This window comes from Thermobia domestica, chromosome 16, assembly GCF_964235325.1.
Source record: "Thermobia domestica chromosome 16, izTheDome1.hap1.1, whole genome shotgun sequence".
Classification (NCBI taxonomy): domain Eukaryota; kingdom Metazoa; phylum Arthropoda; class Insecta; order Zygentoma; family Lepismatidae; genus Thermobia; species Thermobia domestica.
Window position 1 is genome coordinate 159,430,424 of NC_137469.1, and position 24,766 is coordinate 159,455,189.

The window sequence follows — 24,766 nt, forward strand, 5'->3', positions numbered from 1 at the left end:
TTATATGGTCATGTATAGGGGTCCATTTCCTATCATAAGACATAGGTACATTTTTGCACACCTTTAAATTTTTGGGAGAGGTACCTTCGCCCACCCCTTTAATTTTGGAAATTGTTCAATTTAAACATTTGGTATTACAGTATAGGACCCTAATATGGATCACTATAAATTTGGGTGGTCCACCTCGTTCCCTTTTTAGGGGTACAAAATTGCCAAATTTTAGTACAACCACGTGTTTGTTTTGGCTCAATTTATCCCCTTGGATGAGGTCCTATTACCTTATATGGTTATATTGTAATGTATAGGTGTTCATTTCCTATCATAAGACATAGGTACATTGGTGCATCCCTTTCAATTTTAGGAGAGGTACGTACCTTGGCCCGCCCCTTAAATTTTGGAATTTTTTTGATTTAAGCATTCGGTATTATAGTACAGGACCTTAATATGTATCATGATAAATTTGGATGGTCCACATCGTCCACTTTCATGGGTACGAAATTGCCAAAATATAAACGTAAGCAATACGTTGTACCACGTGTTTGACATTTGACCCAATTTATCTCTTGGATGAGGTCCTATTACCTTATATGTTTATATGGTTATGTATAGGGGTCTATTCCCTATCATAAGACATAGGTACATTTGTGCACCCCTTTAAAATTTGTTAGGGGTACCTTGGCCCATCCCTTAAATTTTAGAAATTGCTCATTTTATATATTTGGTATTATAGTACTGGACCCTAACATGTATTATGATAAATTTGGGTGGTTTACCTCGTTTCTCTTTCATGGGTACATGTTATATGGGTATGTACAGAGGTTTATTACCTTTATATGTTTATGTTCCCTTTTAAATTTGGGGAATTATCAAATAACAAAATTCGGTAAACCTTTTTCTAGGACCCATTGTAGATGTTGGTGTTCCTCTTATGGCCAAATATTCAAAATTTAAAGGTTATTGACCGGCTTTATTATTGAATAAGTACAGGATTTATTACTTTTTCATAACACACAGGTGTATTTGTGTACCAATCTTAAATTTTGGGAGGGGTACATTTCTTATTGTCATATCAATAATTGGTAATGGTTCTTAAAATTGGATAGTATCTCATTCATTGGGTAAATCATTGTGAAATATGAGTATGATCACGTAATCAGTTATTGACCTATGATGGAATTAGGAGTCCAGGACATTGGAACATTGAAACTTTGTAGGATAATTTGAGAATTGTCAAATGAAATTGCGTCATTGGTTTTGATTATTCCCGCCAAATATAAACGTAAGCAAGACGTTGTACCACGTGATTGACCTTGATGAGGTAGTGTACAGGGATACATAGCTAACCTTATTGAAACTTATGACTCATAGACGAAAGGCAATACATGCTACAACACTAGCAAAGTTATTGTTGATGCAATTTGATTGGATGATCACTATCTTTCCTGCAATCTGATTGGTTGATCACTATCTTTCGTGCAATCTGATTGGTTGATGATTTCCAAATCTTTGCTGTATTCAGTTTTTAAGTTTTGTTTTACATTTAAAAATCTTGTTTTCGTTCAACATTTTGCACTTAATGATAAATATGATCAAAACCGTTTATTTGTTAATCGAATAGTTAAAAACCGGATAAAGTTTGACGGTTAACCGTGAAACGTAAAATTTTTTAGTTTGACATTTTTTTTGCTTGAAACATTTTGTTTGAAAATTCTTGCTTTCAAATTTTTTGTTTGAATTTTTTGTTTGAGAATTTTGTTTGAAATTTTTTTTGACAACTTTTGTTTCAAAATTTTTTGTTTAAAATTTTTTTTTGTTTGAAATTTTTTTCGTTTCCAAATTTTTTTTTCAAAATTTTTTCGTTTGAAATTTTTGTTTGAAATTTTTTTCGTTTGAAATTTTTTGTTTGCAAATTTTTGTTCGAAAATTCTGTTTAAATTTTTTTGTTTAAAATTTTTCGTTTCCAAATTTTTTGTTTGAAATTTTTTGTTTCAAAATTTTGTTTGAGATTTTTTTCGCTTCAAAATTTTGTTTGATTTTTTTTTGGTTTGAAATTTTTGTTTGAATTTTTTTTCGTTTCAAAATTTTGTTTCAAAGATTTTTGTTTGAAATTTTTGTTTCAAAGTTTGAGTTGACATTTTTAAAAGTTTGTGCACTTATTAGTAAAGAACTGGAACTGTTTAGAACAAAAACCTTTGACAACATTGTGGTGCAATAGTACACGTCAGAACCTGGGGTTGTACTTGAAATGAAAAAACACAATTCATTGAAATGGATCATTTTATTACACTCCACATACATCCATACCAGATAGTGGTTCTGGATATTGTCGATACAATGTATTTTGAACTTCTTGCACTAGTTTGTCTTTAGCGTATAATTTTAATTCCAGTTGAAGTCTTTTAAGGTCTAATGCAATATCAATTGGTGGAAACTCAATGTCCATTTGATCACAAATAAACTGTTTATCAATACAGTTATGCACCCACGAACGATGTTGACAACCATCACAATATCTAGATACATGTTGTACAATATGCATAAATAGTACTTTTTCAGGAATATACTAGTTTTGTTGCACACTTCCACTGCATGTTTAACACACGGAAATACGCTGATGAATTTGTTCCATTCCGTTTGTGTTAGATACACCATATTGCGAGGGACATGGAATGTACTCTTTTTACGTAACAGCACCATCTTCTCTTCGAGGACTGTAAGCAGCACCACTTCATGATTTGAGCCTAATGATTTGACTATTGTCACATTTAGCTCATCATGAAAATAATCGTTCATTTGGTCGATTCGTGAACATAATATTTGCCATTCTTCACAGGTCAGTTGTACACCAAATTGTTCTGCTTTACCCAATCGAATCACAGGTTCAAATGTTCTAGCACTGATACCAATCATCACATGTTTTGTTTGAAATATATTTATTGGATAATAGCTTGCGAAGATGAACTCTTTATCGTTAGAAGTACACATCTTTCCTCCTGAAAAGCACTTGCTCAAATGATTTCACGGTATTGGTTGATTTATAGTTATTGCTGACGTCATTGGTAAGGAATGTGCTGACGTTTGAATTTATGGTTTCATCACAGTTGCTGACGTCATGCCGACCAACCAAATTCATACAACTACAGCTGACGTTTGAATTCATGATTTCATCACAATGGCTGACGAATCTGGCTGTGTACTAAATTCAAGTTGATGACTTCGACCCAAGAATCCTTTGTAACATAAAGATACAGATCCAGTATTTAAGAAACGCAGCAGTTCTTCTTGTTTTGATGCTTCCATGGGTAAATATCTTGCTGGTAAAATTATATTCTTATCATTTTCAAGCTTCACTACGATTCTTAATCCAAACTTTGTAGGGATCATTTGGCTAGCTAAGATTCTATAAGGTACATTCTGTTGTAAATCAGTAATCTTGGTAAATGATTTCATCACATCACGTGTGTTTAGAAACTGCAGACAAGTAGCCATGATGACGTTATCATGAATACTAACTCGAACGATACTTATATATGACGCAAAACTGATGACGTTGCATTATCATGTTCTGACGTGTACTATTGCACCACAACGTTGCCAGATGTTTTTGTTCTAAACAGTTCCGGCTAGTGCATACCTGTATTGATAAACAATTTATTTGTGATCAAATGGACATTGAGTTTCCACCAATTGATATTGCAATAGACCTCAAAAGCCTTCAATTGGAATTAAAATTATACGCTAAAGACAAACTAGTGCAAGAAGTTCAAAATACATTGTATCGACAATATCCAGAACCACTATCTGGTATGGATGTATGTGGAGTGTAATAAAATGATCCATTTCAATGAATTGTGTTTTTTCATTTCAAGTACAACCCCAGGTTCTGACGTGTACTATTGCACCACAATGTTGTCAAAGGTTTTTGTTCTAAACAGTTCCAGTTCTTTACTAATAAGTGCACAAACTTTTAAAAATGTCAACTCAAACTTTGAAACAAAAATTTCAAACAAAAATCTTTGAAACAAAATTTTGAAACGAAAAAAAAATTCAAACAAAAAATTTCAAACCAAAAAAAAAATCAAACAAAATTTTGAAGCGAAAAAAATTTCAAACAAAATTTTGAAACAAAAAATTTCAAACAAAAAATTTGGAAACGAAAAATTTTAAACAAAAAAATTTAAACAGAATTTTCGAACAAAAATTTGCAAACAAAAAATTTCAAACGAAAAAAATTTCAAACAAAAATTTCAAACGAAAAAATTTTGAAACAAAAAAATTTGGAAACGAAAAAAATTTCAAACAAAAAAATTTTAAACAAAAAATTTTGAAACAAAAGTTGTCAAAAAAAATTTCAAACAAAATTCTCAAACAAAAAATTCAAACAAAAAATTTGAAAGCAAGAATTTTCAAACAAAATGTTTCAAGCAAAAAAAAATGTCAAACTAAAAAATTTTACGTTTCACGGTTAACCGTCAAACTTTATCCGGTTTTTAACTATTCGATTAACAAATAAACGGTTTTGATCATATTTATCATTAAGTGCAAAATGTTGAACGAAAACAAGATTTTTAAATGTAAAACAAAACTTAAAAACTGAATACAGCAAAGATTTGGAAATCATCAACCAATCAGATTGCACGAAAGATAGTGATCAACCAATCAGATTGCAGGAAAGATAGTGATCATCCAATCAAATTGCATCAACAATAACTTTGCTAGTGTTGTAGCATGTATTGCCTTTCGTCTATGAGTCATAAGTTTCAATAAGGTTAGCTATGTATCCCTGTACACTACCTCATCAAGGTCAATCACGTGGTACAACGTCTTGCTTACGTTTATATTTGGCGGGAATAATCAAAACCAATGACGCAATTTCATTTGACAATTCTCAAATTATCCTACAAAGTTTCAATGTTCCAATGTCCTGGACTCCTAATTCCATCATAGGTCAATAACTGATTACGTGATCATACTCATATTTCACAATGATTTACCCAATGAATGAGATACTATCCAATTTTAAGAACCATTACCAATTATTGATATGACAATAAGAAATGTACCCCTCCCAAAATTTAAGATTGGTACACAAATACACCTGTGTGTTATGAAAAAGTAATAAATCCTGTACTTATTCAATAATAAAGCCGGTCAATAACCTTTAAATTTTGAATATTTGGCCATAAGAGGAACACCAACATCTACAATGGGTCCTAGAAAAAGGTTTACCGAATTTTGTTATTTGATAATTCCCCAAATTTAAAAGGGAACATAAACATATAAAGGTAATAAACCTCTGTACATACCCATATAACATGTACCCATGAAAGAGAAACGAGGTAAACCACCCAAATTTATCATAATACATGTTAGGGTCCAGTACTATAATACCAAATATATAAAATGAGCAATTTCTAAAATTTAAGGGATGGGCCAAGGTACCCCTAACAAATTTTAAAGGGGTGCACAAATGTACCTATGTCTTATGATAGGGAATAGACCCCTATACATAACCATATAAACATATAAGGTAATAGGACCTCATCCAAGAGATAAATTGGGTCAAATGTCAAACACGTGGTACAACGTATTGCTTACGTTTATATTTTGGCAATTTCGTACCCATGAAAGTGGACGATGTGGACCATCCAAATTTATCATGATACATATTAAGGTCCTGTACTATAATACCGAATGCTTAAATCAAAAAAATTCCAAAATTTAAGGGGCGGGCCAAGGTACGTACCTCTCCTAAAATTGAAAGGGATGCACCAATGTACCTATGTCTTATGATAGGAAATGAACACCTATACATTACAATATAACCATATAAGGTAATAGGACCTCATCCAAGGGGATAAATTGAGCCAAAACAAACACGTGGTTGTACTAAAATTTGGCAATTTTGTACCCCTAAAAAGGGAACGAGGTGGACCACCCAAATTTATAGTGATCCATATTAGGGTCCTATACTGTAATACCAAATGTTTAAATTGAACAATTTCCAAAATTAAAGGGGTGGGCGAAGGTACCTCTACCAAAATTTTAAAGGTGTGCAAAAATGTACCTATGTCTTATGATAGGAAATGGACCCCTATACATGACCATATAACCATATAAGGTAATAGGACCTCATCCAAGGGAATAAATTAAATCAAAAACCAAACACGTGGTTGTACCTAAATTTGGCAATTTCGTACCCATGAAAGGGAACGAGATGGACCATCCAAATTTATCATGATACATAATGAGGTCCTGTACTATAATACCAAATGCTTAAATTGGAGAATTTCTGAAATTGAAGAGGTGGGCCAGGGTACCCCCTCCTAAAAATTTAAAGGGGTGCACCAATGTACCTATGTCTTATGATAGGGAATGAACACCTATACATGACCATATAACCATATAAGGTAATAGGACCTCATCCAAGGAGATAAATTAGGTTAAAAACCAAACACGTGGTTGTACTAAAATTTGGCAATTTTGTACCCCTAAAAGGGAACGAGGTGGACCACCCAAATTTATAGTGATCCATATTAGCGTCCTATACTATAATACCAAATGTTTAAATTGGGCAATTTCTAAAATGAAGGGGTGGGCCAAGGTACCCCTCCCAAATTTTTAAAGGGGTGCATTAATATACCCATGTCTTATGAAAGGTAATGGACCCCTGTATACGCCCATATAACCATATAGGGTAATAACACCTCATCCAAGGGGATAAATTAGGTCAAAACCAAACACGTGGTACTACGTATTGCTTACGTTTATATTTTGGCAATTTGGTACCCCTAAAAGGGAACGAGGTGGACCATCCAAATTTATCATAATACATATTAGGGTCCTATACTATAATACCAAATGTTTAAATTGGGCAATTTCCAAAATTTAAGGGGTGGGCCAAGGTACCCCTCCCAAATTTTTCAATGGGTGCATTAATATACCCATGTCTTATGAAAGGTAATGGACCCCTGTATACGCCCATATAACTATATAGGGTAATAACACCTCATTCAAGGGAATAAATTAGGTCAAAAACCTCCGAAATGTGAATGTTTGGCAATTTTTTACCCATGAAAGGGAACGACATTGACCCCCAATACTAATAGAGGTACATACTGTGGTCCTAGGCTACCATACCAAATTTTTAGATTTGGCAATTTCCAAAATTTAAGGGGTGGGCCAAGGTACCCCTCCCAAATTTTTCAAGGGGTGCATTAATATACCCATGTCTTATGAAAGGGAATGGACCCCTGTATACGCCCATATAACTATATAGGGTAATAACACCTCATCAAAGGGGATAAATTAGGTCAAAAACCTCCGAAATTTGAATTTTTGGCAATTTTTTACCCATGAAAGGGAACGACATAGACACCCAATACTAATAGAGGTACATACTATGGTCCTACCCTACCACACCAAATTTTTAGATTTGGCAATTTCCAAAATTTAAGGGGGGTGGTCCTATGTACCCCTGCCAAAATTTAGGGGGTGGGCCATGGTACCCCTGCCAAAATTTAGAGGGGGTGGTCCTATGTACCCCTAGGTCATTGACCCCGGCCAGGGACCATGGGTCCTGAGGCAGGGACCCAGGGGCCAAAAAGTTCGGCAAAGTGGGGCCCATACTACTGCTTATATTCAAGTGAATGTATCTCCCAGAAATGATGACCTGTTTATGTAATTATGTTTACAGATAACTATTGAGAGTATAGAAAATGTAAATAATTGTATTCAGATTTTATATTTATTACAAATGTTCGATTATCATTACTCTTGAATTACTCCTCGTATAATATTACTTTTCTTATTTTTACCAGTGGAGAATCTTGCATTTCAAAAGAGTACGTGGGTTAACGACAAGCGTCATCATTGGAAAGACTGGCAATATGGACACTCAGCGCTGGCCGTCGATGGTAAGATAGACAACTCACTGCCCAATTGCGCCATACTGGATAATTACTACGTTGATACTCCCATTTGGATGGTAGACCTCGGATGGAAAGAACATGTGTCTGGGGTGATTGTGATTACATGGCAGGGACGAGGGCAAGGTACAGGTAGTTTATCAACAGAATTTACTCATCTTCAACTATTTTACTGTTTCATTTATTTATTTATTGTATGTTTTAACATGGAATTGCTCGCACCTACAGTTACTACTTAAATGACTTGCTTATCATATTTCTACAAAAAACTTTGTTTTTTACTTATCATGTCATTTTCAAATTTATTCAACATTTGTGTACTTTACATTTAAAGTCGATGTTTCTGAGAACAATTGGATTCAGTAGTTCACACAATAGAAAATGTCAAACAGTGCACACCCTGAACTATCTGCACACAATTCTTCAGTATGATCCTGCTTGTGAGTTTAACACAGGGTGGCTCACAGAAATGTAACCCGGCGTGGCAATACCATCCGAAAGATTAGGAAAATGTAAGCACTGGCTTACCTGCATGTTACATGTTACATGATCCCCTATTAACGTCAACACACTTCTGCGCACGTTCAAGCATATTGGCTGATACCGCCTGTAGCTCTTCCGGGTGATGCTCCGAATGATGTGAAGAATGTTTTGCTCCAGTTCAGCCAGGATATGGGGGTTATAAGCTTATATCTTCTGCTTTAAGCATCTCCAGAGATAACGGGAGGACCACAACCCTTTCTTACTGTGCACTCTTCTGTAAACAGTGAACATATCAACGGCAGGGCATCTTTTAAATTGTGTCATGTGACTTCATCTTGTTCGAAGTAGAAGTATGGTCTTTTTTGTGGTGTTAGTTCGTCATAATATTATTGCAAGAAGCCACGATAAACTTCATTGTTTACTAAAGATACAAGAACACTGGATTACCATCCATATCCCTGAAACTGAGCACAATATATATATATATATATATATATATATATATATATATATTCATCCTCACGGCATTGTCAAGGCTCTATATTTGTATTTTACATTTATTATTGCAACCGGGTGTTACTGACTTCCGTATACGGTAGCCCGATCATCACCCTTGTTCTTCGCGCGCACAGTCATTCGAAGAACTGAAAACGTACTCTGTACACAAATAGTTTATGGTTGTGAACTCGGAAAGCCTGGTACTTCTGCTTGTCAAGGTCAAAAAGTGGGAGAAAAAAGGATGTGTAGAATGTAAAGAGGGTGCAACAGTGACTGATGCTTGTAAGGGAACATATTCATTTGTAGTTCGTGCACATTCCGCCTGTAGCGCTACTGTGGCACGACGTATATTGTAACTGTATAACTCTTGTACACCGCTAGTAGGTCTATTCGCGTTAGTGACGACCGAAACTATGTTGTCAGCTCTGACTGCGATAAGGCACTGCCGTGCTGCTTTTCCTTCTCTTTTTTCCCCCTTTTCCATTTGTGAGATGCCAAATATGTTGTTTTTGCTTGTTGCACGCGCTGAACGGGTTTCGGCGAGCGAAGTATTTAAGAAGTTGACTACATATTTTTGTTTGCGATAGTTTTAAATTGGTTAACTGTTGAAAAATATACGAAAATAAAGCTGTACTTGTTAAGGTATATTAGTCGAGGACGTAGCTACTGACAGTGTTGATTACAGATTTTCTCGAGGAAGAATTTAATTACAGTAGAGGTGAAAAGGAGAGGTCCATTTAGACAGCCCCCCCCCCTTATCAGACTCAATCGGAAATTGTCTCAATCGTTTGTACACAAATGTGCAGGCGAAATTTTCGTTTGTACACAATTAAGGGCGCCGTCAGAACGAAAACAAAGTGGGGGCTGTCTAAATGGTAGCCCCCCACCAATAAGTCCTATTCAAGCACAAATTGTCGCAATCATTTGTACATCGTTTCTACAGAAATGTGAAGGCGAAATTTTCGTTTGTACACAATTAGGGGCGCCGTCAGAACGAAACCAAAGTGGGGGCTGTCCAAATGGTAGCCCCCCCCCACCATGTCCTATTCAATCACAAACTGTCGCAATAGTTTGTACTTCGTTTGTACAGAAATGTGCACGCGAAATGTTTGTTTGAACAAACTTAGGGGCGCCGCCAGAACGAAAACAAAGTGGGGAGCTGTCTGAGTGGTAGCTCCCCCCACGATGTCCAATTGAATCACAAAGTATCGCAATCGTTTGTACATTGTTTGTACAGAAATGTGCAGGCCAAATTTTCGTTTGTACACTATTAGGGGCGCCGCCAGGGCGAAAACAAAGTGGGGGGCTTTCTAAGTGATAGCCCAATCACCATGTTCAATTCAATCACAAATTGTCGCAATCGTTTGTACATCGTTTGTACAGAAATATGCAGGCAAAATTTTCGTTTGTACACAATTAGGGGCGAGCTCAGAACGAAAACAAAGGGGGGGGGCTGTCTAAGTGGTAGCCCCCCACCATGTCCAATTCAATCACCAATTGTCACAATCGTTTCTATATCGTTTGTACAGAAATGTGCAGGCTAAATTATTGTTTGTACATAATTAAGGGCGCTGCCAGAACGAAAACAAAGTGGGGGCTGTTTAAGTGATAGCCCCCCACCATGTCCAATTCAATCACAAATTGTCGCAATCGTTTCTACATCGTTTGTACAGAAATGTGCATGCAAAATTTTCGTTTGTACATAATTAGGGGCGCCGCCAGGGCGAAAACAAACTGGGGGGCTTTCTAAGTGATAGCCCAATCACCATGTTCAATTCTATCACAAATTGTCGCAATCGTTTGTACATCGTTTCTACAGAAATATGCAGGCAAAATTTTCGTTTGTACACAATTAGGGGCGAGCTCAGAACGAAAACAAAGGGGGGGGCTGTCTAAGTGGTAGCCCCCCACCATGTCCAATTCAATCACCAATTGTCACAATCGTTTCTATATCGTTTGTACAGAAATGTGCAGGCTAAATTATTGTTTGTACATAATTAAGGGCGCTGCCAGAACGAAAACAAAGTGGGGGCTGTTTAAGTGATAGCCCCCCACCATGTCCAATTCAATCACAAATTGTCGCAATCGTTTCTACATCGTTTGTACAGAAATGTGCATGCAAAATTTTCGTTTGTACATAATTAGGGGCGCCGCCAGGGCGAAAACAAACTGGGGGGCTTTCTAAGTGATAGCCCAATCACCATGTTCAATTCTATCACAAATTGTCGCAATCGTTTGTACATCGTTTGTACAGAAATATGCAGGCAAAATTTTCGTTTGTACACAATTAGGGGCGACCTCAGAACGAAAACAAAGGGGGGGGGCTGTCTAAATGGTAGCCCTCCCACCATGTGCAATTGAATCACAAATTGTCGCAATCGTTTGAATATAGTTATAAAGAAATGTGCAGGCGAGATTTTCGATTGTACACAATTAGGGGCGCCGCCAGAACGAAAACAAAGTGGGGGGCTGTCTAAATGTTAGCCCTCCCACCATGTTCAATTCAACCACAAACTGTCGCACTTGTTTGTACGCCTTTGTACATAAATGTGCAGCTGAAATTTTCGTTTGCACATAAATGTGGCCCCGCCAAAACGATAACAAACTATGGGCTCTCTAATTGATAGGCCTCCCACCATGTCGAATTCAACCACAAACTGTCGCACTTGTTTGTTACGGTTTTGTACAGAAATTTGCAGGCGAAATTTTCGTTTGTACACAATTGCGGGTGCGCCAAAACGATAACAAAGTATAGGCTACCTAATTGGTAGCACCCCCTACGTCCGATTCAAAAGAAAATCATGTCAATTGTTTGCGCATCGTTTGAGCAGTAATGCGCAGGCGAAATTTTTTTTTCTAAGCTATCAGATGCGTGGACAGAACGAAAAAAAAGGGGAGTTGTCTAAGTGCTAGCCCCACCATGTTCGATTGAACCACGAATTGTCGCGATCGTTTATACATCGTTTGTGCAGAAATGTGCAGGTAAAATTTTCGTTTGTATTAAAGAATATACGGATGTGAGTATTTTTAATATCTGCGATCAACATTAACCGGTTTGAATAACGGTTGATGAGTTTGAAAATGGTTCCTATTGCACTAGTTGAAAAAAAATTCTTTTTCTCTGGCACACGGAAGAAAATGCCTGATTCTAATAGAACTTTTCACGTAGAATTCGAATCTGCAATCAGTTTTTCTCCATCACCCTCAGTTTTCCCGTGACAGAGGTGTTTTCGGAAAATTTCCCCTCAAATTTCTGTTCTTTTTCTTTTTTTCTTTTTTTAAAACCATTTTCATACTTGTAGCTTGGGTACCTTAGGTATATAAACGCACAAATTATATTGTATGTTAGCCTGATTTATACTTAGTAAGCCCTCTAAGTTTCATAAGAATAGCATTATTCTATCTAGAGAAATAAACATATTTATATAAAAAATATGCTATGTGTACTGTTCATTTTACAATATTCATTAGTGCAGATAAAATCACATATAACTTCCACGAAAATTACAATATAAGCACGGTTTATATCTTATTGGATTTGAAATAAAACATATTTTCAATGATGTATACACCGTGTCAACATTTTATATCTACTTAATAAATAATACAAAAGAAGTGAGTGGTATCTTCTTAATAAATGGACACTTACTTACCTCAACTAATATGTTTTAGTTGTCGACTTTCTTCTGTGTTTGGTTTCTGGAACATCTCTTTTAAGTGTCCAACAGTAATCAGCTAGCATTTTTGAACTACACTGTCACTGGTACCTCGTCTCCATGGAGGAAATGTCCTGATGAAAATGTTCCCCATACTCATCACTAACAGCACCAAGCTTTTCAGGAAAGAAATGCAGGTGGGAGTCTAGAAAGTGAACTTTAAGGGACATGTTGCAACCCATTTCATTGAATGATTGCCGGAAATCACTCACAATTTCACGGTAATTTGGGGCTTTCTTGTTTCCTAAAAAAATCTCTGTTAAACATTTAAATGGACACCAAGCTGCTTTCTCAACCAGAGTTAAGAGATCCTCAAATTTTTGGTCACGAATCAAACATCTTATTTGGGGGTCTACAAAAATCCCTAGCGTCACTAACCCGAGGAATTTTTTCCTTGAGGTAACAAGATCCTGCATTACTTTTGTCCATTGTCCTAACAAAGTTTTTGAAGAGCCCCAACTTTATGTGAAGAGGAGGTAGAATTATCTAATCAGGGCTCACCAGTGAGGAATAAACAGCATTCTTCTGTCCAGGAGTTAATACATGCGTTGGCCATTCCTTCTTGATGTAATGTTCCGCTTTGTTCCTGCTGTCCCATTCGCAGAGGAAACAACAATATTTCGTATAACCAAGCTGCAAACCCATTAACAAAGAAATGACTTGTAAATCACAGCAAACGGTCCACTTGTATTTCTCATACTGAATTTTTTTCTAACACTATTTCGATGTTTTCATAGGTTTCCTTCATATTAGTTGCATAAGCCAAAGGCACTGAAGGAAATTTGTTGCTATTGTGCAAAAGGACAGCCTTAAAACTAGTTTTCAAAGAGTCAATAAGCAATCTCTACTCTGTACTTATATGTGCATGTCCAAGTCTATCCATCACAGCACAGACATTATTACAATACACTAAATCATTTTCTTGAGAATAGTAGTTTTGAAACTCTGTATGAAGGTTTCGAAAAATACACACTTTAGTGTCACGATGGAGCAGATTCCAGCCTTAAGTTTAGAATCAAGAAGTTCTGTCTGTGTATTGGAGAGTTTTAAATCCCGTATGAGGTCATTTAGTTCACCCGGAGTTATCAGATGGGAATCCAATGTAGATGTGCTTCCTACATAAGTAGGATCATCATCTTCATTTGGAACTTCAATAGTTGCCTCAAGTACGTAATCCTCATTTACCGTAAGATGAGGAGGAGGTACCGGTACAGGTAATTCTGCACTGTGTGGAACTGGCCTAATTGCTGATGGCAAATTAGGGTAATGTACTGTGTGGTTAGATTTACTGCTTATTTCTTTTATCTGTGTCATACAAAAGTAGCAGTCTGAAGAATGATCTTTTGGTTCCCTCCAGATCATCGGTACTGCGAAGTTCATGTTTCGTCCACCATTTGCCCACCCAGTCAGACGTTTCACGCAAGTACAACAAATGTAGTGAGGAACCCAGTTCTTATCCTGGTCTCCTACACAGCAACCAAAATATAACTGATAACACTTCCTCACAAGTGGAGTAAAACATCGACGTTGTGATTTAAATATCAGCTCCCCACATACATAACAGAAATTGTCCGGTTTATTTACACACTTCCTCGACATCTTGTATCCTGTAAGGTATCACACACATACATACACACACACACACACACACACACACAGGAATCTACACTCCATCAAATTCCCACAAAATCCCTCTAGACATTCCCCCATACAAAAATGGTGACATGGTGTACACATCATTGAAAACGTTTTATCGGAAGTTCAATGAGGTATGAACCGTGGTATATTGTAATTTTCGTGGAAATTATATGTGTTGAAGACCGACCCGACCCCACCCGTGACCCAAATTGACTGACCCGACCCGACAACCCGACCCGAGCTGACCCGATTGGCCCGACCAAAAGTGACCCGAGTGAACCAACCCGAGGTGACTTAATCCGACAACCGACCCGAGTGACTTGACCTTACAATCTAACCAGTTTGAGAGAGCTAGAACTTTACAAAACTGCCACAAGAAAAAAATGCTGACCAATTCTTATGCATAAACCATTGTTTCGGCTTTTTTTACTTGTAGTATAATTATCCTCCTCCTCCTCCTCAGTGTTCTCCCATTAATAAACAGGCCAGTTTCCGTGAATTAGGTAAGAAGCTTCCATTTTTGCGATTTCCCGCTAATATCTGCCTCGCAACCCAACATAAAGTACCACCCTCCTTATTACAATCTATCAATTCCAACCTTCTTACACACTCTCGCTCTCCTGATATCACCCCCTTTACTACATCCCTCAGAATGCAATCCCTTAGCAAGATCAAAACTTGTGATCCGTCCATTTTTCGCTTCCTTATATCGTCTACTATTGCTCTCGTCTCTTGCATTTTTTCAGCATTTCCTAATTCGTTTTCCTCTCTACCCTGCTAACCTTCTTTATTTTACTCCACATCCAAATTTCCAAGGTTAAAATTTAGGCAATCAAGTTCAAAAGTCAAAATAAAATTTGACTGAGTTCTGAAGACAAGTTCTGAAGGCTAAAAGAATAAAAGTTCTGAAGACAACATTATTTTCTAGTAAGGAATGTATATAGAACTTCTTTTAATATTTTTTGCTGTGTAACAAACAATTTCGTCAGGTTAACATTCCGATTTTTCTATTTAAAAACAGCGTTGCTGTCTGATAGAATCATAAGGAACTAATTGCACTGAAATATCATTCTGTAGGGAATTACCTTTTATTTTTTCTTGATTAATTTATCTAGAAGATATTTGCAACGTTATATAAAATTAGCAAGTATTTTATTGCGGAGAAAGTCAAATCACTACCCCAGCAATAATAATAATAATAATAATAATAATAATAATAATAATAATAATAATCTGAAGGTGACCAAGAAAGTTCTGTCTCTTTGTGGAGGTCTGTGTTCAATTGGCCCTCACACCGTGAGTTGAATGCGAATGGATATAAGGTGAAGGTCAGTTGTTGGACGAGACGAGACGAGACGAGACGAGACAGAATTTTCATGAAAGGGTACGAGATGAGACAGAGCTCTTTCAATAGAAACATATGCACTTTTCCAGACGAGACTACCTTCACGACACATTTTCGAAACGAGAATGCCCCAAACCAGGTCTCGTGAGCAACACTAGTAAGTATATCCAACATACTACTTGGTTGTGGCTGTTCAGATACACCGTGAACGTGCGTAAGGACTGAGTGAACATGGGGCCTTCACAGAGCGTTATAAGGGCTTGTTTGCTGTACGAGTTCAAATTGCTGCTCCGCGGAGCGGAAGATATGACAGGCTTTTGGTGAGGGTGTCGTGGCTACGCGGAGAGTGCAGTGGTATGACGGTTTAAGGACAGTGACGAAACACTCGAAGACGCACCACGTGCCGGAAGACAAACAGATGTTCAAAATAAAGATCTTCGGGCAGCAATTGAGGCGAAGACAGACATGTGAGGAACTGGTACTACATTTCAGTGTAAGTGGAGAAACCATTCGGCACCACCACCATCAACTTGAGAAGCACTGCAAGTTGGGTTGATAGGTCCTACATGATTTGACTTGGAGCCAGAAAGCAACGCGAGCAGACACCTGTGTTTCTTTGGTGTCTCGTCTGAGGAAGGAGCAATTTCTGAACAGGGTGTTGACATGTGATGGGAAGTGGGTCCTGTACGAAGCTCCACGGCGCCGTCATTGTTGGTTAGCATCCCATGAACCGGTTCAAAAACAGCCCAAGCCAGCACTACGCCAGAATAAGGTTCTCCTGTGCATTTTGTGGACTGCTCGAGGCATCGTCCATCGGGTACTGCTACCAGCTGGTCAGATCATCAATGCAACTGTGTACTGTCACTGTGTACTGTCTGGATCCAGCAGTTCTGAATCGCAAAGGGGTCCTCGTATTACAAGGCAACGCTAAGCCCCACGTGGCTAAAATGACCCAGTACATCATTCTACGCCTTGGATGGAAAACACTATTGGATCCGCCATACTCCACGGACATTGTACCGTCCGATTATCACCTGTTCCATTCCTTGGACAATCACCTTAGAGAACGCCAATTCAAATCGCTAGTAGAGGTTCAATATGCACTTGATACCTTCTTCACTTCACGTCCCACCAAGTTCGACTGCGATGGAATCCATAGCCTTCCAGAACGTCGGCAGAAGGTCGTCGAGGCTGATGGAGACGATTTTTGATATTCCAGGTACGTCGTAGGTTACACACCAATGTTCTAAGGTGTTGGTGAAAAGGCGGCGGAACTTTCTTGGGCACTCTTAAAGTTATAATAATAATAATAATAATAATAATAATAATAATAATAATAATAATAATAATAATAATAATAATAATAATAATAATAATAATAATGTGTCCTGCCCAAAGGCAGATGTTTGACCCGAAGGTCCATGGGTATTGATTCCAGCTCGTACCAAGTAAGTTTTCTGGTGGACAAACACCATGTGCATGGGTTTTCTCGGTGTTCTCCCATTTCCTCCCACTTTCTTCATTCAACCACTTCAATTATTTCTCGTCATCACTGTCTCTCTTAGCGTTGGTGCATAACGTGGGACGTTAACTAGATATTTCCTTTCAATTTCACTTAATGTGACATTTAACTTGACATAGAAACGCAGAAAGGAAAAACGTCAGTAGTAAATGAATTACAATTACAATGCCAATTAGTTAATATAGGGTAAAATTAAAATTTTATTACTATTTCACCTTCAATTAGTCACATTTATCATTCATTCACCAACTTCGAATTGAATTCCACAACAAAGGTCTTTATAGTATTCCGTATAGAAAATAAGTGAAGAATGTGACTTCCCGACCCGAGTGACCCGACACGAGCTAACCCGACTGACCCGACCCGACAACCCGACCCGTAACCCGACCCGTTTGAGAGCACTATCAGAGGGGTACTATTTACAGTACAATTTATTTTGTATGGTTTAGCATACTTTAAGGCTACCATACTTTTTGAAAACAGAAAAAACGGGACATCTTACAAATTAGTAGTAAATATTGCATTTTGTATTAATTTTATCTTTCGAATTTTACTACAGTATCGCACTAGTTATACAACTTAAAATAATGTATTAATATAGTCCATACTCAGTGGCGTATTTAGGGGGAGGGCTTCCGGGCTCAAGCCCCCCACCGAAATCTTACTTACTATAGTAAAGTATATGAAATATCTTGCAGAATTTTCATATTTTCAGGCAAAGCACCCCCGGAAGTTAGCAAAGCCCCTCCCGAAACAAAATCGTAAATACGCCACTGTCCATACTTAATCAACAGTGCTAAACATTATTATAGAAGCTAGAAGCTGTTATACAATATAAACGCAATCAGTGAACATACAATATTTAGGCAAAAATTATATTTTCAATATTATTACGCATACCACCTTTACATGCTCTACATGTCTATAAAGAAAAATATCCAGATTTATGAAGTTGTTTCAAAATTTCAATAGGCTGATTTATTTTTGTTAACCTAAAATGCGAACTAAAAGAAAGCAATTTGCATAATTGTTTTTCTGAAGCAGAAAAAAAATGTGTTTTCGGGGCTGGTCTGCAACGTCACAAGAATTTGTTGCCACCTCGGGGTATACATTCTTACTTTTAGTGATAAGAGTGCTACTTAGGAGGATTTAAACATTGCATGTTATATCCGGGGAAGCAGCGATTGCAATAATAATAAAGATTAGAATGAAATTGTTCCTATAGTATTGTCGGAATTGAAAGCAAAAGGAATAAGTCGATTTTATTATCTTTTCAGAAATTTTGATATGTAATTAATAATAATAATAAAGAAAAAACAGGACAAGAAGGAAAATTTCTGCACACCGGAACAAATTTTATGAAACCGGGGCGTATGGTAGCCTTACATACTTATTTGCATGCGGAGTGTCAGTACGGAGCCACTACGTAGCAGAGTTGAAACAAAACCTCGTAAATAGGTTGCCAACTGAGGAAAACAAAATTACCGGCACACCCTCAAAATTCTCTGTACAAATGAGAAACTGAAGACTGTATTGATCGTTATTGTATTTACCAGCAATTGCCACTTGTTTAAAATTATCGAAACAGATGAATAATACTGGATATTAATCTTTATGTAACAATAGTTGATTCATAAAATGAAATTTATTCTATAAACTTCACTTCAAACAAAGGAAATTGCTTTAAAAAGTCATTTTCTACTCTCAATAAATGAATAAAATTCTTTTACAATAAAATATAAGTGTTATCAAATTTGTTATGTTAAATAAATAAAAAAAACTGCCATACGTTAAAAAAATATCGATAATGTATAATACAACCGAAATTTGTTTTTGTAAAGGCACTGTTGAAAAATTTCGATGTTCAATGTTATATTCTGGATTGCAGATTCCAAAATACCGGTCAGAAGGGGTCTAATAAGAAGTTTGTACCGGTCACCGGCCTTAATCAAAATTACAGCAAATACCGGCCAGTTAGCAACTCTACTCGTAAATCAGAATGCTGAATGCACCAAAATACTTCACCATGCATTCTATAGTTTCTGCAAAATGAGTTTAATGAAGATGATCAAATAAAACAAAATACTGTGTTATAATTTTCCCTTTAACAGTCTGCTTTGTGCATTTGTTATATCTTCCACTTATCAATTTCCTGTACGAGATGAGAATAACGGTTTCTGCGCAAGATAGAAAGAAAAAAATACATTTTTCTCATAAGGATTCAGTTCACGTAAGAAATAATGAATAAGTTTAATAATAAGAGCCGAGGAGTGAAAAACTAACTCAGCAATAATGATTGTAAGTATAAATATAAAAAAAAAATCATTTAATTCCATCATCGTTAGGATAAGATCAATATAGTGAATCACACGATAGTTTGAACAAACCAAACCACACAATAGTGTGAACAAAGTCCTGTTAGAAAAATACTCCATAAATGTGACACATTTTTTTAATGCTTCTACCATTTATACAAACCCTCACATTGTTTTCGTTCTGGCGGCGCCCCTAATAGAGTACAAACGAAAATTTCGCCTGCACAATTCTGTGCAAATGATGTACAAGCGATTGATATAAATTGTGATTGAATTGGATATGGTGGGGGCTAACATTTAGACAGCCCCACATTGTTTTCGTTCTGGCGGCGCCATTAATTATGTACAAACGAAAATTACGCATGCATATTTCTGTACAAACGATGTACAAACGATTACGAAAATTTGTGATTCAATTGGACATATTGGTGGGAAGCTACCACTTAGAGAGCCCCCAGTTTGTTTTCGTTCTGGCGGCGCCCCTAATTGTGTACAAACGAAAATTTTGCCTGAACATTTCTGTAAAAACGACGTACAAACGATTGCGACAATTTGTGATTGAATTGGACATGGTCGGGGGCTACCACTTAGACAGCCCCACTTAGTTTTCGTTCTGGCGGCGCCCCTAATTGTGTACAAACAAACATTTCGCCTGCTCGTTTCTGTACAAACGAAGTACAAACGATTCCGACAATTTGTGATTCAATTGGACATGGTGGGGAGGTATTACTTAGAAAGCACCCTACTTTGTTTTCGTTCTGGCGGCGTCCCTAATTGTGTACAAACAAACATTTCGCCTGCACATTTATGTACAAACGACGTACAAACGAATGCGACTATTTATGATTGAATTGGACATGGTCGGGGGCTATCACTTAGACAGCCACCACTTTGTTTTCGTTCTGGCGGCGCCCCTAATTGGGAACAAACAAACATTTCGCCTGCCCGTTTCTGTACAAACGAAGTACAAACGATTGCGATAATTTGTGATTGAATTGGACATGGTGGGGTGGCTACCACTTAGACAGCCCCCTTTCTTCTGTTCTGGCGGCGCCCCTAATTGTGTACAAACGAAACTTTTGCCTGCACATTTCTGTACACACGAAGTAGAAACGATTGCGATAATTTGTGATAGAATAGAACATGTTGGTGCGGGGCTACCAGTTAGACAGTCCCCCACTTTGTTTTCGTTCTAGCGGCGCCCCTAATTTTGTACGAACATACATTTTGCCTGCACATTTCTGTACAAACGAAGTACAAACGATTGTGACAATTTGTGATTCAATTGGACATGGTGGGGGGGGCTACCACTTAGACAGCCCCCATTTTTTTCTGTTCTGGCGTCGCCCCTAATAGTGTACAAACGAAAATTTCGCCTGCACATTTCTGTACAAACAATGTACAAACGATTGCGATACTTTGTGATTCAATTGGACATCGTGGGGGGAGCTACCACTCAGACAGCTCCCCACTTTGTTTTCGTTCTGGCGGCGCCCCTAAGTTTGTTCAAACAAACATTTCGCCTGCACATTTCTGTACAAACGAAGTACAAACGATTGCGACAATTTGTGATTGAATAGGACATGGTCGGGGGCTACCACTTAGACAGCCCCCAATTTTTTTCGTTCTGGCGGCGCCCCTAATTGCGTGCGAACATACATTTCGCCTGCACATTTCTGTACAAACGAAGTACAAACAATTGCGGCAATTTGTGATTCAATTGGACATGGTGGGGGGCTACCACTTAGACAGCCCCCAATTTTTTCTGTTCTGGCGGCGCCCCTAATTGTGTACAAACGAAAATTTCGCCTGCACATTTCTGTACAAACGAAGTACAAACGATTGCGATAATTAGTGATTGAATAGAACATGTTGGTGGGGGGGGGGGTACCAGTTAAACAGCCCCAATTTGTTTTCGTTCTGGCGGCGCCCCTAATAGTGTACAAACGAAAGTTTGGCCTATATATTTCTGTACAAAGAATGTACAAACGATTGCGGCAATTTGTGATTTAATTGGACATGGTAGGGGCTACCATTTAGGGGAACTCCCTCGAGAGGAATCACTCTACTTATTTATTGCAAAAAGCAGAATTTAAAAATTCGCATTCGTCCAAAGTTATCGTGTGAAGTAACAGCCGTTTGTATGTACGTACTAATATTGATAAATTCCACTACGCGATCCCAATTAATAGTTCATATATACGCGCCACACACACACACACTAGCATTTGTACACACGAAAGTATACCTGGTAGTATCCACACGCTTACGCCGGAAACTAGAAAGAAACAAACACACACACACACACACACAGGGACAGAGAGAGAAAAAGAGAATATCTTGTTGTACCTTTATACTGAATGCACCATTACTCACAAAATCAGTTAAAAAAGAAAAAAGAAAAAAGTTGTAAATGAAACTTTCAAAGATTGGTACCACTGCAGCGTGTCACACATGAGATTGTTCCATAATGATTGATTCGTAATATGATGTATATGGGTTTCTTAATGGTAGTATAACAAAATGCCTTCAAATTGACCACTAAATAAAAAGTGAAATTTATTTCTCAAATTTTGTAAAATCGAAGTCGGTGGGCATTATGGGAACAGTCTACAATAACAATATATGCAAATAAATATTAATATACTTCACGTTTTCCAGTGGGTGCAAGAAAGCTTCGAATAGTATTTGTTGCCAGAAGCATTAGCTGATGTAAATATATATATATATATATTGTCATGATGGAGAGTTTCGTTGAGGATTCTCACCGGACTAGTAGTGATGCGTATTCTGCTCATCCACGTAACCCGATAAATGGAACCTCGCCTCGTCGGACATGGCAAACAGCAGAGGGTTCATATATCCGTCCGCAATTCTTGTCAGTTTTCAATTACAGCACGCAACCTGCTTACCTATATCCGACTCCTTCAGTTCCTGGATGCATGCTACTTGCTAACTAGGGTTTCTGTTTCAAGGACTTCCGTACACACTGGCACATTTTTCGTGACACACCGACCAGCTGAGGTAGTTTCCTTGACTTTTGTGGATTTCATTTTATCCGCTGCTAAATATCACGGAAACCTCCGGTGTTCGAACAGCATTTGGTTTCCGCCTACTCATATTTGCTACAGACCCAGTTTGACGTCATTTTTGCACCAGGTTCTGAACGCAATGTTTTGCAGCTGGATTTGTTCCTGTGTAAGTGCCAATTAAAGCCTAATGTGTGTTCTTAATTGAATCTGTCCGCAGATATTCTTCCACAATCAAAATTCGCTGCTGCAGTGAAAACATCATATTCTCGACATGACTTGTTTACCAGATCTAACAGGCAGGGAATACTAGCTAAACAACTGCATACTGTGTGGCATGCCGGCACCTCCTCGTGGCACCAAAGAGGAACAGACCCTGCTAGGTTCTAAGTTACTGGTCCGAGCACTATGGGAGATACACCGGTGTCAGCCAAAATTACTCAGAAAATTATAGTTATTTGCTCGTCTCTAGTATTATTCAGCTGAGTTACTTTTATGTATGCCACCCTGTAGATGACAAAGTCAGATATTATTATAGTAAATACACTTGTATTAAATTTATACATACTTCTAATTTAACGATGAACTTTTCAAGCCAAATCAATATACCTCACTCGTAGATATGATCTTCAGGCAACGTATCATAAAGACGTGGTTTTGACCAACTCGATGGAAAGAAAAAAAGGTAAAAGAACAATATTGTCTGGCACAGAGCTTTAAAGTATTGAATTTTTGGATGAGACATGTTTTATTCGTGTACTCCAACAGTGTACTTACTTGATAGTATCTGATTGTAGTATTTCAAACTCCATGTTGTATGGCAGCGCGAGCCATTCCTGCTGAAATTTAATAGTTATCTTAAAGGATAATGTTAATTTTACTTGAGCAATACCTTTTGTTCTGTTTATATCTTCTTATACCTTATCTGCATTGATAATACTCACAATACTAATAATATACAACTGATTTACTGTCAAAGTTTCTTTATATGGTAGCTTTAATGTTTTAGGTTAGGTTAGGATTTAATTTCTGGGCTTCCGGCATCTAAGACGATTTAACCCTTCACGTTTTGAGGGATTACGTCCCTCGGCGAGCACACAATCCGCGGAAAGGGAAGGAAGAAAGGATGGGGGAAGGAAGGAAGCGGCCTGGGACCTATAATTTAGGTACCACCCCGGCATTTGCCTGGTGTGAATGAGGAAAACCCAGGAAAACCTCATTCAAGGTGGCTGGCCTGAAAAAGCGTTTTACACTGTTTCGACCTAGTGGCCCCACCGGGAATCAAACCCGGGACCGCTCTTATTGAATGTTTGTTTGGTAATGAAGACTGGCAAGCCTTGCTTATAATAAACGAATTTAACGAAAACTGTTCTAATCTGTGAAGTATCCTGACAAAAGCAGAAGAGGTTATTTCGATGAACTAAAGAAAAATGCCACTTAAAATAGGTAGATCGACTTCGAAGATAAGTACATGCGGTTATGCATGTACATCCACAGTGTGACTCTTAAAGAAACTACAAAGGATGAATAGTAATATAAATAGTAAAACGCTTCCCTTAGAAGCTAAAGACATCGGAGAAATGTTGATCTAATCTCTACAAAGCTGACAGTTAAAAACTTGTAGATATAACAACAGTAGTTAAACACCAAAAATAACGGATGTCTTATCCATAAACTCAGTTCATTTGATAATGTATTAAGGGTCACCAGTAGCGTATTTAGGATTTTGTTTCGGGGGAGGGCGTTGCTAAATTTGTTCCTGGAAATCTGAAAATTCTGCAAGATATTTCATTTACTAAATATAGTTAATACGATTTTGGGGAGCTTAAGCCCGGAAGCCCCCTTAAATACGCCACTGAGGGTCACTATAAAATAGATTACCAAAAAAAAATCACGCTCTTGTAGAAGTTAGAAACAAAAATCCCCCACCGCCTTTTGCTAATCTCTTATACAATGTCTGTTAAGCTGAAGAACTTAAACAAACCATTTTCAGTTCATATTTCTGACGTTTTAAAACAGTAATATGAATTAATTCCGAGATTTGTGACTTGTTTTAAGAATTTGCCAACGTACATTCAGCACATATACTAGTGGTAAGTGATAAATGAAGGTGAAGTAATCATGGTACTTGTGATCCTTTTTAATTCATGTTTGTGTGCAGAGTTATTAATTAGGCATAGAAGACAATATCCTGAGTGTAAGAAAATATAACAATCTTGCTTTATCATAATCGTCACCTGCTGTGAGGGAGGCTTCTAATGTAGCATATACATTTTTGCAGAGGAGATACTG

General features: G+C 37.5%; 1 protein-coding gene across 6 annotated transcripts in view; it reads left to right on the forward strand.

The window, feature by feature from the left end:
* The window catches only part of LOC145673486 (lactadherin-like), a 648,675-nt gene that overhangs the window by 612,754 nt on the left and 11,155 nt on the right, over nt 1-24,766 (forward strand). For 5 of the 6 annotated variants that reach the window (XM_081743233.1, XM_081743230.1, XM_081743232.1 and 2 more), the window contains one exon: nt 7,821-8,060. In XM_081743233.1, the coding sequence (XP_081599359.1) occupies nt 7,821-8,060 (240 nt within the window). The remainder of the gene's footprint in view (nt 1-7,820; nt 8,061-24,766) is intronic. The other variant, XM_081743234.1, reaches the window with a different exon arrangement.